General features: G+C 37.3%; 1 protein-coding gene across 5 annotated transcripts in view; it reads left to right on the forward strand.

The window, feature by feature from the left end:
* The window catches only part of MDFIC (MyoD family inhibitor domain containing), a 98,531-nt gene that overhangs the window by 52,830 nt on the left and 28,344 nt on the right, over window positions 1-17,357 (forward strand). For all 5 annotated transcript variants that reach the window (XM_065883814.1, XM_065883813.1, XM_065883817.1 and 2 more), the window contains one exon: window positions 9,900-10,172. In XM_065883814.1, coding sequence (XP_065739886.1) covers window positions 9,900-10,172 — 273 coding nt within the window. The remainder of the gene's footprint in view (window positions 1-9,899; window positions 10,173-17,357) is intronic.

The raw sequence follows: 17,357 nt of genomic DNA on the forward strand, positions 1-17,357 counted from the left end.
CTGGTTTTGGTTTCAGGGTGATGGTGGCCTCTTGGAATGGGAGTGGTCCTCCCACTACTGTATTTTGGAAGAGACTGAGAAGGATAGGTGTTAGCTCTTCTCTAAATGTTTGATAGAATTCGCCTGTGAATCTGTCTGGTCCTAGGCTTTTGTTTGTTGGAAGATTTTTAATCACAGTTTCAATTTCAGTGCTTGTGATTGGTCTGTTCATATTTTCTATTTCTTCCTGGTTCGGTCTCGGAAGGTTGTGCTTTCCTAAGAATTTGTTCATTTCTTCCAGGTTGTCCACTGTATTGGCATAGAGTTGCTTGTAGTCATCTCTCATGATCCTTTGTATTTCTGCAGTGTCAGTTGTCACTTCTCCTTTTTCATTTCTAATTCTCTTGATTTGAGTCTTTTCCCTTTTTTTCTTGATTAGTGTGGCTAATGGTTTATCAATTTTGTTTATCTTCTCAAAGAACCAGCTTTTACTTTTATTGATCATTGCTATCTTTTCCTTCATTTCCTTTTCGTTTGTTTCTGATCTGATCTTTATGATTTCATTCCTTTTGCTAACTTTGGGTTTTTTTGTTCTTTCTCTAATTGCTTTAGGTGTAAGGTTAGGTTGTTTATTTGAGATTTTTTTGTTTCTTGAGGTAGGCTTGTATTGCTATAAACATCCCTCTTTGAACTGCTTTTGCTGCATCCCGTAGTTTTTGGGTCATTGTGTTTTCATTGTCATTTGTTTCTAGGTGTTTTTTGATTTCCTCTTTGACTTCTTTAGTGATCTCTTGGTTATTTAGTAGTGTATTGTTTAGCCTCCATGTGTTTGTAGTGTTTTACAGATTTTTTTTCCTGTAATTGATATCTAGTCTCATAGCATTGTGGTTGGAAAAGATATTTTCTATGATTTCAATTTTCTTAAATTTACCAAGGCTTGATTTGTGATCCAAGATATGATCTATCCTGGAGAATGATCCATGAGCACTTGATAAGAAAGTGTATTCTGTTGGTTTTGGATGGAATGTCCTATAAGTATCAATTAAGTCCGTGTGGTTTAATGTATCATTTAAAGCTTGTGTTTCCTTACTTATTTTCATTTTGGATGATCTGTCCATTGGTGAAAGTGGGGTGTTAAAGTTCCCTACTATGATTTTGTTACTGTCAGTTTCCCCTTTTTTTGGCTGTTAGCATTTGCCTTATGTATTGAGGTGCACCTATGTTTATGTTGGGTGCATAAGTATTTACAATAGTTATATCTTCTTCTTGGATTGATCCGTTGATCATTATGTAGTGTCCTTCTTTATCTCTTGTAATAGTCTTTATTTTAAAGTCTGTTTTGTCTGATATGAGAATTCCTACTCCAGCTTTTTTTGATTTCCATTTGCATGGAGTATCTTTTTCTATCCCCTCACTTTCAGTCTGTATGTGTCCCTAGGTCTGAAGTGTATCTTTTGTAGACAGCATATATATGGGTCTTGTTTTTGTATCCATTCAGCCAGTCTATGTCTTTTGGTTGGAGCATATAATCCAGTTACATTTAAGGTAGTTATCGATATGCATGTTCCTATTACCATTTCCTTAATTGTTTTGGGTTTGTTATTGTAGGTCTTTTCCTTCTCTTGTGTTTCCTGCCTAGAGAAGTTCCTTTAACATTTGTTGTAAAGCTGGTTTGGTGGTACTGAATTCTCTTAGCTTTTGCTTGTCTGTAAAGGTTTTAATTTCTCCATCGAATCTGAATGAGATCCTTGCTGCGTAGAGTAATCTTGGTTGTAGGTTTTCCCCTTTCATCACTTTAAATATGTCCTGCCACTCCCTTCTGGCTTGCAGAGTTTCTGCTGAAAGATCAGCTGTTAACCTTATGGGGATTCCCTTGTATGTTATTTGTTGTGTTTCCCTTGCTGCTTTTAATATGTTTTCTTTGTATTTAATTTTTGATAGTTTGATTAATATGTTTCTTGGCACGTTTCTCCTTGGATTTATCCTGTATGGGACTCTCTGTGCTTCCTGGACTTGATTAACTATTTCCTTTCCCATGTTAGGGAAGTTTTCAACTATAATCTCTTCAAATATTTTCTCAGTCCCTTTCTTTTTCTCTTCTTCTTCTGGTTCCCCTATAATTGGAATGTTGGTGTGTTCAGTGTTGTCCCAGAGGTCTCTGAGACTGTCCTCAATTCTTTTCATTCTCTTTTCTTTATTCTGCTCTGCTGTAGTTACTTCTACTCTTTTATCTTCTGGGCCACTTATCCATTTTCCTGCCTCAGTTATTCTTCTATTGATTCCTTGTAGAGAATTTTTCATTTCATTTATTGTGTTTTTCATCATTGTTTGTTTGCTATTTAGTTCTTCTAGGTCCTTGTTAAACATTTCTTGTATTTTCTCCATTCATTTTCCAAGAGTTTGGATCATCTTTACTGTCATTACTCTGAATTCTTTTTCAGGTAGACTGCCTATTTCCTCTTCATTTGTTTGGTCTGGTGGGTTTTTACCTTGCTCCTTCATCTGCTGTGTGTTTCTCTGTCTTCTCATTTTGCTTAACTTACTTTGTTTGGGGTCTCCTTTTCGCAGGCTGCAGGTTCGTAGTTCCTGTTGTTTTTGGTGTCTGCCCGCAGTGGCTAAGGTTGGTTCAGTGGGTTGTGTAGGCTTCCTGGTGGAGGGGTCTGGTGCCTGTGTTCTGGTGGATGAGGCTGGATCTTGTCTTTCTTGTGGGCAGGACCACGTCTGGAGGTATGTTTTGGTGTGTCTGTTGACTTATTATGATTTTAGGCAGCCTCTCTGCTAATGGGTGGGGTTTTGTTCCTGTCTTGCTAGTTGTTTGGCATAGGATGTCCAGCACTGTAGCTTGTTCATCGTTGAGTGTAGCTGGGTCTTAGCATTGAGGTGGAGGTCTCTGGGAGAGCTTTTGCCGTTTGATATTACCTGGAGCTGGGAGGTCTCTAGTGGGCCAGTGTTCTGGACTCGGCTCTCCCACCTCAGAGGCACAGGCCTGACACCTGGCCGGAGCACCAAGACCCTGCCAGCCACACGGCCCAGAAGAAAAGAGAGAAAAAAAGGAAGAAATAAAAATAAAATAAAGTTATTAAAATAAAAAATTTAAAAATTATTAAAAATTAAAAAGTAATAAAAATATTAAAAGGGAACAAGGAAAGAAGACAGCAACCAAACCAAAAAACAAATCCACCAATGATAACAAGCACTAAAAACTATACAAAAAAGAGAACAAACAAACAAACAAAATGGACAGACAGAACCCAAGACAAATGGTAAAAGCAAAGCTAGAGAAAAATCACACAAAGAAGCATATATATACATACACACTACAAAAAGAGAAAAAGGAAAAAGAATCTATATCTTTTGGGAAGTCTGAGGTCTTTTGCCAGCGTTCAGTAGGTGTCCTGTAGGAGTTGTTCCACATGTAGATGTATTTCTGATATATTTGTGGGGAGGAAAGTGATCTCCACATCTTACTCCTCTGCCATCTTGAAGGTCTTGTTTTCAAATTACAGGTGTAGGAACAGGTTTTGTTGAGAGACAGGTGGAGAAGCAGGTTGGCATAGAGCAAGCCAGCTTGCTGCTGCCCGCAGTCTGGCCCTCGGTTGCCACAGCCGTCTGTCGGTCCCGTGAGCCTCGGAGGGAGGACAAAAGAGGTGTCTCTGTGGCCGGGACAGGCTCTCAGCATAGGCGATGGGAAGGACCCGAGTGAGGAGCTGAGGTGGCTGTGGCCGCTCCCGCTGCGCATGCCGCCGATTCCCCTGGGCCGGAGGTGTCGGAGAGGCCGTGTCCTCAGGATTGTGGCGCCCGGAGCACAGCGCTCGCCTCAAGGTTTATTTCTTATGTAACAGTATGAGATGAGTATTCCAGGTCACTGAGAGGCTCTGTTCCCTGCTGCCACGCAGATTCCTTCTGTTCGGTTTCTCCAATATCCCTTAACATATTTCCCTCAGCTGTGGTCAAAGCTGGGTTGCCCAAGTGCAAGAAAAATAGTATAGGGAGGACACACCCAAGTCTTAAGGCCCCGGCCTAGAAGTGGCAAGAATAATTTCTTCTCTCAGTCCTTCAGAGCGAACATGGACATGTGGCTGAACTGAACTGCAAGGGAGGCTGGGAAATGGGTTATCCCCACGCCCAGGACAATGGGGAGGATGGATCTGGTGAACAGCTAGCAATCACCCTCTTCCAGGCTCTACTTAAAGACGTTTAAGTACTTCCTAAATGTTCTTTATGAGATGGGGGAAAGTGCTCAATTCTCCAAACTTCTAAAAGTTGTATTGTGTTGTTTTGGGAAGAAGTACATCTAAGCCCTGACATCTGGTGATTTATTTTGCAATACTTAAAAAGGAATTACTGTTAAAAATGCTAACCATTGTGATAGCATCATAAGACAATCCCCTCCATCCTGTGAGGCCTCAGTCATGTAATCAGAATTTAATTGGGATTCTCAAATGATCAAGGTTCCAAAATATATCTCAATATGTTAGTATACACATTAAATAAAATGAAGATGGAAAATCAGAAGGCCCTTGGAGGGGAACTAAGGACACAGAAATAGAAAATGCCAGGAGCTTCCAGAGTGTGTGTTAGGATGCTGGGTCTACCCAGGGTCTGCACACTGGGAAAGGCTTGCATCAAGCTGATACCTGGTTGTCTAATAGCACATTTATTTTAGTTAATTTTAGCCTAAATTTAGATTATAACAATAAAGTAGTATAGTTTTGTCATATTAGTGCATATTGAAGTGAGAAACTTTTAAAGCTATTATTGTGTGTAGATGCATATTTTATGTATATATAATAAAACACTATTTTGTTATAGATATGTATAAATAAAGTCTGCGTGTGTGTGTGTGTGTGTGTGTCTGTCTGTCTGTCTGTCTCATAGTGACCGTGGAGTAGCATAGTACTTGGTACCCAATAAAAGCTTTGTAACTATCCCTAGGAAGAGTAAATGCGGTTTACACCAAGTCAGTTTCCCCTGTCCATAGTCTATTCCCCATATTCTATTTTGTTCATTTTGTTACTGACAATTTTAAATCCTAAGCATTTAATTTAGATTTTTTTTTGTATGTGTGCAACAACCATTTAAACTGACTAAATGGCATGAGAGTTCTTTTGTAATTTTATTAAATCTGACTTGTGTAAAGAGACCAGCGACTGAAGATGATTTGCACATGCTAATAGATTATACGCTATAGCAGAATGTTGCTTTATATTGCTACTCCAGCAGCTGCAGTTTCAAGTATAGTTATTACTAGCTCCAATATCACCCAGTTTTTTAAAAAAAATTTTATCAAAAGAAGTTCACGCTATTGACTCATTACTCCCATATTTATTATTATTGAAAATCACTAGATCTAATTCTGTTGGTTTCCTTCCTGATTGAAAACATTTGAACCTAGAAAGCACAGTATTTCTTAAGACATTTGTAACTATTCATCATGGATATTAAAATTACAATCATGGTGCATTGTGTGAACAATGATTTAAAAAAGAAATTCTTTACACATATGGTAAGCGGGTGACCACTGCTATCCAGGTTTGGAGATGCTGAATGTTCATATAACTGGTATTTGAAATTTTGATGTGTATTGCATTTGTTACTGAATATCAAGAATACAGTTTTTTGCTCACATAGAGTAAGTTTAAAATGGGGTCTTTTGTAGAAGCACCCATCCTGTTTAGAATGATATAACAGATGCTGAATGTTCACATATCAAACAAAATGCCAGCCTTCTGTAGAAAAGAGGTGTCAAAAAGTTTCTTTGTACCTTTAATGCATGTGATTATGTAGTACAAAATGCAGAGTTTGTAAAATTTCTTGAATATACAGGCAAAAAAATGAATAATTCAAAACAACTCATAAGTTCTACATTCTATTGTCCCTTTATAACGCAGGCAGAAGATAGCAGTGCACTCCCAATAGAGCTGAATTTGCACAAGTTACACCTCTGAAAATGCCAGATGGTCTATGGTCTACTTTTGAGAGCTGTCACATATGTAAAGATTTGAAAAAAGAAAGACAGCTGAATGAGAGCAGTGGATCATTAAAGGGAGAGTGAGGGTCCCTAGGCATCACTTGTGTTTTAAGAAGCATTGTGTCGTTTCCATATTAGTGTGCTTTTTTTTTTTAAGCCATACACAACTTTTACACAATAAGGAAAAGAAATCTGTTTAAAACCAAGTAGTTATGGTTTAATCAGTCAGACGTTTCTGTTCTTTATTCAAGAATAAAATCACATTCCTGATTTGGTTTTAGTTGTACTTTTACTGTAAGATTTAATGCACATCTATGAAAAATGATCAGTGAAGTTAAATGTCTTAAGATAATTCATATATCTAGGGTTTATCCAGTTTTAATTTGACTTATATATTGCATGCATCTGACAAAATCATAATGTTAAGAAACTGGAATGAAGAGAGAATACTTGGTTACTTGACCCATAATACAAACTACACTAAAAATAATTAGGTGGCAGTGAAACAAAAATGAATGTACTATCATTTATCTGCCAACAGAAATAGATATCATTTTGAAGATTGAAATGTAGGTAAATCATTAAGGATATGTTTGAATATCACTCTGGCCATACCCAGTAATTTGCAAAAAGTCAATTTTGATAGTAGGAAAAGGTCAGACCTGTCGGTTTCAGAATTTGGTGGCAAGACCTGATGTCTTTTGCCACCTTTATTTTTACTCATGGAGGATGTTTATTACATAATAATTTTAAATTGATCTTGGATTATGGAATATGACAGGGCCTTTTTGATTGATAAGTCTCCCCAGCATTGGTCAGTAACATTTCAACTTAACCCAGCTCTCAGATTGCTTGAATTATTCTTTGCAGAGAAGAAGTGGCCCAAGACATTCCATTTATTTGGTGCGATTATTGGAAGGAGCTCTGAAAAGAACACCAAATTAGGTTTAACTGTCTTCTTTGGCACCCCGTTAAATACATATGCATAACTAGCTTTATGTTCAATAGCAGTCATTAGGATGTCATTCTAGTTGATACAAGAAGTTACAGGAGCAGCAAATTAATCTCTGGATTAAATGATTGCACACCCATAAGGAACAGATCTTCTGCACAAGCCTTGATTGTTGATTTCAGTTTTGAGAAGGGCATGTATAGCTAGTAAACAGAGGAGTAACCTTCTTTTTTCTTTTCAGCAGAAGTTAGGAGAAAAACAGAACATTTTGATAAATTTTATAGCTGTTACTTTGTGTTCTTCCCAAATAATAAATGTTTAGAAAACTATTCTCCTTTATCACTAAAAAACTGAATAACTCTAAGAGGAGTTCATATATTAGTTTTATAAATTGGGTATTATTGTTAATAGACTTGGCATGAAAGCATGCTTTCATTAAGCAGAAAAACACCAAACTTTTTTTCTTACAATATGCACGTTCACGAGTAAAATATTCTGGTATGTTAAGATGTTTTTCCTTAAGAGACACAGGATATGTGAACAAGAATGGAAGTAAACAATGTGTGCTAAAGAGTCACTCAAATGCAAGCTGTCTTGTTTGTCAAAAATATATACCAAGTCTTAGGTAGTCTCCAGGTGACAGATAATTAGTCCATTTTAGACTTATCAGTGCCATGTATAACTGGTACAGTTTTGCATGCAATACATTTTCTAAACCAAAGACCTCTTAGTATTCAGATTTAATTTACGTTTCCTAACTGTTCATAATCATAAACAGAAAAGACTAAAACAGCAGCTTCAGATTTTAAAATTCCAGGCAATTATATAATAGTAAAATTTGACACCGAACGTTTTTGGTTGTTGCTGTTGTTTTGATGAAATGCTATGATTGGTCACTCTGCTTAGGAGCTACACAAGCAAGGTAAATGTTGATTTTAAGAACCTCGTTACCTGACCAAGGTAAACAGATAACATTTTGGGTTGAGATCAGGGCTCTTAGCTGCAAAAACCAGAATCCATTTTAGCTAATTTATAGAAAATAAATGTATTAGTAGCAATAGATTCTCCCAAGAGTTACACAGCCAAGGATCATGCGCATCCATTCAACGGGGCTTCCCTAATGAAAACCCCGCTAATGCTGCACCCTAGGCCCAGTGGTCTGCTAGGAAGTGGACACCAGACACTGCACCCACTGCCAAGACCAACCAATGCCTTCTTCGCTGTCCGTGCGAGAGGCTCCACGACCCAGGTGTGGCTGCCATCTTGCATTGGTACTTCTGCACCTTCTGCACTTCTGCATACTTCTCCTTGGTAGAATGTAAGTCACGCATGTGCCCTCTAACTCGAGAGGAATGTAGGGAAGAGATAGAGCACGTTATCAAAAGCTATGAGGGTATTCAGAAATGCTGGGCAGACAGATGATCACTAGTCACCCGCTTGTTTTGTGATTTGTTGTCCAAAGAATCAAAGTAGTTTGCCCTTTTTAGTGTCGTGCTAATAAAATGTTCTTTTATAATTTTCTTTTAAGCTCTTCATATATAGACATTTACTACATCTGAAATTTCTTTGTATGAGCTACACATGCATTTGCATGTGCACACATATACATTTTGGGGACTTTCTCTGCTGTTCCATTGGTTTATGTCTATGCCTGGACCACCACCACACTGTCTCAGTTACTGTAGTTTTAATATAAGACTTTATATCTGGTAAGTCAAGTCCCACATTTGTCTTTTTCTTCCTTAAAATTTCCTTAGTGATTCTTGTACTCTTACTTATAAATTTTGGGATCAGCTCGTCAAGTTCCGCAAATAAGCCTTTTGGAAATTTTATGGGAATTACATTAAACAAATTGGGGAGAATTAACATATTATCAGAATTAACATATTTATACTCTCTCCATTTTTTAGGGTTTTCTTTTATGTCTTTCAGTAATAGTTTGTAATTTTTGCCACGAAATCTCTGCCGCCTTTTTTCTAGCTTAATTCCTAGATGCTTATAGGGTTTTTTGTTTGTTGGCGTGTTTTTCTTTTTTTGTTGCTATGAAGAGTTCAATTTTTCTTGCATATTTGCTAGTTGCTTACTGTTGGCTTGTAGAATTTGGTTGGTTTGAATATGGTTCATCGTGTGTAAGTCTTGCTAAATTCTTAGTTTTTCAGAATGTACAGTCTCTTAGATTTCCCCTGGAATATTCAATTATGTACCCATCTCAGAAATTTTGTTTCTTCCTTTCCAGGACTCACCCCTGTTTTTTTTTTCTTTTTGGTGTTTATTGTTTTTGCCAGTGTAATGTTGCATAAGAGGGTGAAGGTGGGCATTGTTTTCTCGGTCCTGACCAAACAGGAGCACTTCTCCAGTGTTGACTTTTAATTTTGCTAGATGCGTTTTGCCAGATTAAGGAAGTTCTTTTCTATTCCTGTCTTTCCATAAATGGTTTATTTTAAAATCAAATTAAAGAATATGGAAGAGGTTTTCTTCTTCAGAATTTAAAGTGGAATTAAAAAGAAAAACAACTATCTCGTTCTCTCTTATCCAGCTTTGATACCTGACCTCATTGTTCCTTGCCTCTTATCTCAAAAGGTAAATTGAGCAGTTTATCATTTTCAGGGATATTGCTATAATACTGTTTGTCTATGGCACCTAAAAAAGGACCTGGGACTTAGAAGACAATCCACATTAGCTGTTGAATGAGTTTTGAATTAACGTTTTTCAGATTTGCAACTTAAATTTTTTAAAGAAAAGAAATACCTTTTTTTCTCCTCTTTTTATATCCCTTGTGGAAAGTCACCCTTGATGACCCCCCTCCCATTTTCCCTTTTAGTAATTATGCTTTCTCTACGTTCATGTTTATTCATGTTTTCCTTTTATTTTTTTTTTGCCTCTTCACTTTTAGGATCATGGGTAAAATCCAAGAAAGTCTGTTACTGAGTCTATTTTGATTATTTTCAAATATTCATTTTTTTAACTGGATAAACTTTGCCTGTTTTTTTCACTTAGCCCAACCTCAGCGCTTGCCTCCGCTTCAAACTGCAGCACAGGAAAGTGAGGAGGAAATAAGCAAGATAAAGAACGGCCACCCAAGTCTGAGCAATGGAAATGGAATCCACCACGGGGCCAAACATGTATCTGCAGAGAATCGAAGACTTTCAGCACCCGTTTCTCAAAAAATGCATAGAAAAATTCAATCCAGCCTGTCTGTAAACAGTGACATCAGTAAGAAGAGTAAAGTAAATGCTGTCTTTTCTCAAAAGACAGGCTCTTCACCTGAAGGTAAGTGTGAAATATATGCATATTTTATTTGACCAGATGTAAAATCATATTCGCGAATAATTATTTGATCAAGCAAACATAAATGAAGAATCTTGCTTATCCTCCAAACAGGAATTTTGGTAAAATGCAGCTTCCCCAAAGGAAAGCACAGGCCGGGAACGGAAGCGTTGGCAGCTGACATCCTGCTTTTAGATTGTCTTCTAGAGTGAACAGTCATTACTTTAAATATGACTGCTATACTTCTTTTTTTAATACCACCTTTAAAAATACAAATACAACGTTTTGGTGGCATATGAATGTATGTAGTTTTTTCATCCCTGATTCAATATGTTATGCTGTGGTTCAGAGACACCCGCTTGTATTTTTGTCTTGCAAATCAGTTTTTAAATATGCAAAACTTAAAGCAAGGATTTGGTAATTTTCGTGCTTTTGCCAGGGAGTGGGCTAGGTAATCTCTGTTGCTTGATGGACCAGTATCTTCCAGCTACCAGTGCTGCCCTGGACAGCTCCCCTCCCCCAGCCCTGCCTCATTCCAAGCTCACTGTGGTCTGGCCTTTAGCTCCTTCCCTAGAGGCACTAGGCTACGTTCTCTGACCTCTCAGGAATTAGTGATTACCTTGTTAATTAAATACTATGAAGCTGGAAAAGCTTTTGTGTATTTATAACACAAACCCATCTGGTGATGTTGGGTTTATAACCTACAGATTCCTTTTGTAAAAATGGCGGTGGTGTTGTGTCAAAAAAAAGAATAGCTTTCCCTCAAGTTTAAGGTCCCAGATTTCTCCCAGCATATATGCATGTTCCTCTGCTCTACCTCTTCCCTCCTTTCAGCAGTTCGTGGGCATCAAAAACTCAAATCTTTTTTCTTTTAAATATATATATGTATTTTTTCTGGTTCAGGTATTGTGTTTGTATGTGTATGTATATACATTCATATAGATAAAATATAAAATATTTTTCTTATTCCCCTTACCTTTCTATTTTAATTATCATGAAATCTTAAAGAAGGGAAATTCTGGGGATGCTTCTGTGAAGTTGGCCATGCTTATTCATAGAGAGAGAAATTGAGTTGTAAATAGGAAATTGTATTGAGAGTTACCAGTAATGAGTGGGAGAAAGGATATTACATTTTTGGCTACAGGTGTCTCAGACTCAACTGAGGTAAAGTGTTAGGTTGATCAAATGATATGATAATAAATGGTCTGCATAGTTCCAGGTCAGTGACACTACTTTCCAAACTAATTAGATTGAAAGGGACATGATTGACACTTTAAAATGAGTTTGACATGTAAGCTGCGTGGTCATCTCTGAAGCATAGGTAGGCTGTTAACTAAACTGGCTCTCCAAGGAGTTGGGAAGGCAATGCAATTTTTGAGAGAGAATCTTTGCTTCTAGGTGATTGGGTGAAATAATTGAATGCAACTGAAATCTTCTTGTTTCATACATTTGACTTTTCTTATTGTGCCCCTAACCTCTAATTTGCCATTTGATATTTACTGATTTTAAATAATGGTAACATTTGCATATCCAACTTGAAATAGCTTATGGAATTTTTATAAAATTTGTTATTATTCACTTATTATTTTTAATACCATGTCTGAATTGATTTCTAATGGAAGAATGCAGCTTTGTAAGTAACGTATGAAGGAAGAGGAAAACCAGGAGTTAGATAAATGAAGTAATATAAATGAAATATAATTCTACTCTCCCTTCCTCTCTCCTCTTCCTTGCTTTTTCTCTACTATCCTCCTCTTCCCCACACCACAAAGGTGTGGATAAGGGAAGTCCCTTGTAATCCTTCTCTTCTTATTACAAAATCTGTTCCAGATTGGATCGGGGGTATGAGGAGTAGGAAATGCCAGTGGAGCTGTGTAAATATACTGTACAATGTCCTACCCATTTACTTCACTCTTACACTATACAATTTAGCCTGATGGTAGGTTCCTTTTATTGTGATTACTTGACCTTAGATGAAAATTCCATTGTCCTACTACATATTTTCTCAAAGCTAGACATCTTCCTGCTTTTTGCTGCTATTAAGGTTGTGCCTTCAAATTTTATTGTTTCTTCTGACTTTCAGTTTTGAAGGAAAGTTTAAACAAACAAAAAGCACGGAACTGGTAGATGGCAAATTAAAAGGAAAAGGACCTCAGCTCTGCCACCAACTAGCTGGGACACTTGGGTCTGGGGCTGCTTTTTTCTAGAAAATGCCTTGGATTAGATATCTAAAAGGTTAGGTTCGATTCCAGGATTCTGTGGTGATTTCTTTATAGCAAAGCTGCTTGACTCTCAGAACAGGTCTCTTGCTGTATAGAATATGTGAATTCTGGGCAAGTAGAAATCTAATAACTGCTGATAGAACAGGGCAACGGGAGAAAGTTTTTTTTAATTATTTCTTTTTACTGAAATATAATTGATTTACAATGTTGTGTTCGTTTCAGGTGCACAGCAGAGAGATTCAGTTTTATATATATATGTGTGTGTGTGTATATATACACACATATATTTTTACATTCTCTTCCGTTATAGGTTATTACAAGATCTTGAGATTACAAGATCTTGAGTATATAGTTCTCTGCGCTATACAGTAGGTCCTTTATGTTTATCTATTTAATATGTAGTAGTGTTTGTTTACATTTTAATTGCAAACTCCTAATTTATTCCCCCCCCACTTTCCACATATAAGCAATATCATATAATATTTGTTGTCTATACATATGATATTTGTCTTTGGCTTATTTCATTCTTTTTTATGGCTGAGTAATATTCCATTGTGTATGTAACATTCCATTGTGTATATATTCCACATCTTCATACATCTGTCGATGGACACTTAGGTTGCTTCCATGTCTTGGCTATTGTAAATAGTTTCGATAAACAGAGATAATATCTGGATTTCAGGAGGCCTGTATGTCAGAACAGTAGGTCTTGAACAGTGAACAGGCTTGATTTGTGATACTATTAAAAATGGATAGAAATTATTTTTTAAAAAACAATGGGGGATTTAATTACTAGACTTTTCTCATTTTATGTTTTTCTTTTTGTTTCACATTTTTCTTAAATCTTCATCGTCTATGCCTGTTCGTATAGCAAAGTGAGCAAATGCTAGCAAAACAATATTCGCTGAAAACAGTTAACCTTGCCCAGTTTGGCAATGTGTTTTTTTCTGGATAAATGGTGCTTGCGGTTATGATTTTTGTATTGCACATAGACAATATTGACAACCAGAGGGACATTGTTCTGGTTCAGATGGTGGAATTAGATGGTGGAATTAAATGTATAACTCTTTCACAGTCTTTCATTAAGGGCACTAAGGGCTGCTTTGCTGACCAAGTTTGGAAAACACTGCTATGACGTGGGTCCATTGCTTATACAGAGGTAAGGATGGACCCAGCCACATAACTGGGTCAGTGGGTTGGTGACATCTTTTCATATGTCTTGAACTGTGGGTTATTTAAGGCCTCAGTACAGTTTCATCAGGTTCTCTTTTTAAGCTATGTTGATTCATAGTTATGTAGGTTCATTCTGTATACCAGGTACTGTTCCACCTACTTCACTCACATGAGCTCATTTAATCCTCTTAATAGCACTATAACTCTATGAACTGTATGTAATTATTTAGTTATAAATGAGAGAACTGAGGCACAGAAAGGTTAAGTGAACCCGCCAAAGTCAAATTAATACATGATAGAAATGAGACTCAAACCAGATCATTCTGGCTCTATAGGCTACGCTCGAAACCACTATGGTATTTTGCCTTAAAGTTCTCTGAGGAAAAGGTAATTTAGTGGCCATTCTAACATCACAGGGGATGTTCATATCATTGCAGCTGTGAGTCAGGCAGGGATCTTCTGATTAGTAAACATTTGCCTTCTTTAAATTCTTCTAAAATTTTAAAAACAGTTCTCACACCTGTGTCCATTTTCCTTCCCTACTAGACCATAAATTTCTGAAGAGGCTGGATTGGGTCTGAGTCCAGTTTTTAAAAATTTACAGTGGTGTTCAGTACTATAGCTCCATAGAGTTTCACACGAGTTAATAAGTGATGCAATGTTTTATTCCAAACCACTTCCTTGAAACCAAACCACTTCCTTGAAACTAGCACTGGAAAGTTAAAATATGTACTCATATTCATTAAAAAAAAATGTTCTTTAAAAAAGTTCCTTTTATGAGATAGAGGGAAAAAAAACCCATGTGGGAAAATATTGTACATTTTATTTAAAGATTATTAAATTAGTAGATTTCTACTTGTTATTTTCACACATACTTCAATTTCCTGATTGCATCACCCAGGTAGAAAGTTTTAAGACTAAATGTTTAAGATTCTTGACCTTTGAAATAATTATAGTATAATTTAGTATCTTATAATATTCAAATTACCAAGGGTTTTCATTAGACTCTAAGACGATTTTTCTTATGGGAATAGTAAACCCTAACACGTCTTAGGTGTGCCAGTTATAGCTATATGTTTTTGTAAAAATTAAGTTTCAACGAAGATATTTTTGGAAAGAGATTTTTATACTTTTTAGGAATATTTGATAGTTAACATACTTCATATTAGATTTAGTACTTACAGAGAAATTGCATATCCCATCCCAGCAGCTCATTGAACATAAATGCTGCACAAAAGTGTCATGAGCATTGCGTACGTGGCAATATCTAGGAACACTCTCGTTTTAAATCATAGAGGCAGCATAGCCTGGTGATTAGAGCAGACTCTAGAACCAGTCTTCTTGGGTTCAAATACTGGCTTTATCAGTGGCCCATGTTGTATCCTCGGGTAGGTTACTTAATCTCTTTGTGCCTCAGGGTCTTAGCTGTAAAATGGGGGTAGAATTAGTTACCTGTATCATAGGACGGTTGTGAAGAGGAGTTGAGTTGATGTTGCATTCCGTTGAGTTAGCGTATACTTCATCCGGGCCAGGCTCTGCTGTTATCGTCATCATCATGAAGGAGCACACAGGGAAGGAAGGGTCAGGAATGTCAGCTCTCTGGACAGGGCAATGCCTGGATGGAGACCTGAAGGATAAGACAAGGTTAGGGAGTTGAAAGAGGCATTCAAGGCTGAAGGGGGCTTGTGAAATAATGTATTTTGTTCAGAGAACCACAAATAGTATTTTGCTGAGGAGTCAAAGTAGCAAAGATGAGACTGGGAAGGACCAGTCCCTAGGCAGCCTGGGATGCCCTGTTCTTCCAAAACTATGTAGCCAGATACTTACAACTTCTCTGAAGGACATCATTTTATATCACGAAACGTATTTCTTTTTTCTCCATGATGCAGAAATTCTATGGTTGCAATTATGTAAACCCAGAAGACTGCTATGTGTTAAGCATCTGTACTCTGCTTGCCCTTATAATCCTTTTGTATTTTAGTAAAGAACTATTACCACAGATAAAACGATGAATTGGTCTCAGACTTGTTGAGCTGGGGATGCTAACAAGTTCTTTAGGAAAGCTTTGGACCTATAGGGAGGGACTTAAGCCCAGTCCTCCCATTTTACTCGTTCTCTCTGCTTCCCTTTCTTTAAACTAGTCTCTTGGCTTCTTACCTTTCCTCGGTCTTGCTTTTAGACTCCTGTTCCTCTTCTTTTCAGTGCATTTCCCCTTGCATTCATAGTGTAGCCGTATTTCGCAACTACCATAGGGACAGGCATCATGTCACCAGTAGGAGGAGTACAGCCATGACCGGGAGGCAGTCTGGGTGGGGCACACAGCCTTCAAAGGAGATATAGCACAACTGAGCAGGACAGTTTGAAAAGCCCACTAGGTGATTCAGATAGATCCCTCCCCCTCCTTCCTTGACCTCACCGTTTCCCCTTCTCTCCTCATCATCTGCAAACCCTGGCTTAACTCCTTGCACTTGAAATTGTGCCTTCTCTGCATGCTTGAAGTTCCCTGCACACATGGTTAATGACACAGCTGAATGCCTTCGCCGCTTATCTTCCCTCATCCTGGAATGTTCTTATAACTTACTTTGCCTTCCGGACCTCTACACAGTTTTTTCAGAACTCAAGCATCATCTCCTGATGCCCCAGTTTTGGGCTAATTGCTCTTCTTTTGGGTCCCCATAGTATCCTCCAAATACAAAATGATACTGGAGTTTGTTTCTTTTACTCTCTTGTCTTCGGCACTAAAATGTAATCTCATTGAAGGCAAAGATTCTGTTCTATTCATCTTTTAGCTTCGAGCACACAGCCTAGTGCCTGACTTATCATAAATGTTGAAACATAACATTTTTCAGGTAAGGAACATAAATTGGAGAACATAGATACTTACTCTTTAACATTTCACAGACATTATGGTTGAAACCTCAGGAACTGCTGAAAGCCTTAGGGGAGATAAAAGGGAGAGCAGCTATTTGAGCTAAAAGAAAGGTAAAAAAGAAACTCAGCTGAGGCAGGGCAGACTTGGAACTCAGAACTCCTGTCTCCCAGCCCCCTCAGGTTTTCTCATTATTCCGTATGGTTTTTCGGTCAACTATACGTGCCCAAATCCTAAAACCATAAAAAAAAAAATTAGGTAAACTTGGAATTGAATGGTTCATTCTTAGTTTTAATAGTATTATAAAATCTTATTCACTTTTTTCCCCCATAAAAAATTCTCTTGTAGAAGTACTAGTATTTTAGCGGAATGATAATAACAGGACTTCATGATGTGACCATAGTATGACCATAGTATTATAATCTGAGATTCCAGAAACAAGTTTCCTGCAACTTTGGCAAGATATATTGCTGCATCCGTCAAAATACTTAACTTGCTTGGATGATGTGGTGTTTTGTTCTGTTTTCTCAGGCACAGTGCCTTCCAATCCATGTCAGAATAATTGTGTGGGAGAAAGGTTTAGAATTCTGCTTTCCGATGCAATATTTGCCAGTCCAGTGGAAAACAGGATTTTAATAAATTTCATCGCTCAGCCAGCAAGCTAACTGGAACAACAGTAACACAAAGAGAAGGGTGTTTGTATGTGTGTGTGGAGAGCAGGCATGATCAAACTTGACTATGTCACTCTGCACATATAATCATTGCTTCTTATTTACTTGAAAGATTGAATCAGCTGTCCTTAAAAAATTAAAACAATTATCTATCAAAGTATTTACAAGTGCTAAGTGTTACTTTAGGACCAAAAGTAAGTATTTAAGTACACTTCCTTTTGAGTTTAGGAAAATAGGTTAACTTTGTAATTTA

Source organism: Phocoena phocoena, chromosome 9, assembly GCF_963924675.1.
Source record: "Phocoena phocoena chromosome 9, mPhoPho1.1, whole genome shotgun sequence".
In the NCBI taxonomy this organism is placed as follows: domain Eukaryota; kingdom Metazoa; phylum Chordata; class Mammalia; order Artiodactyla; family Phocoenidae; genus Phocoena; species Phocoena phocoena.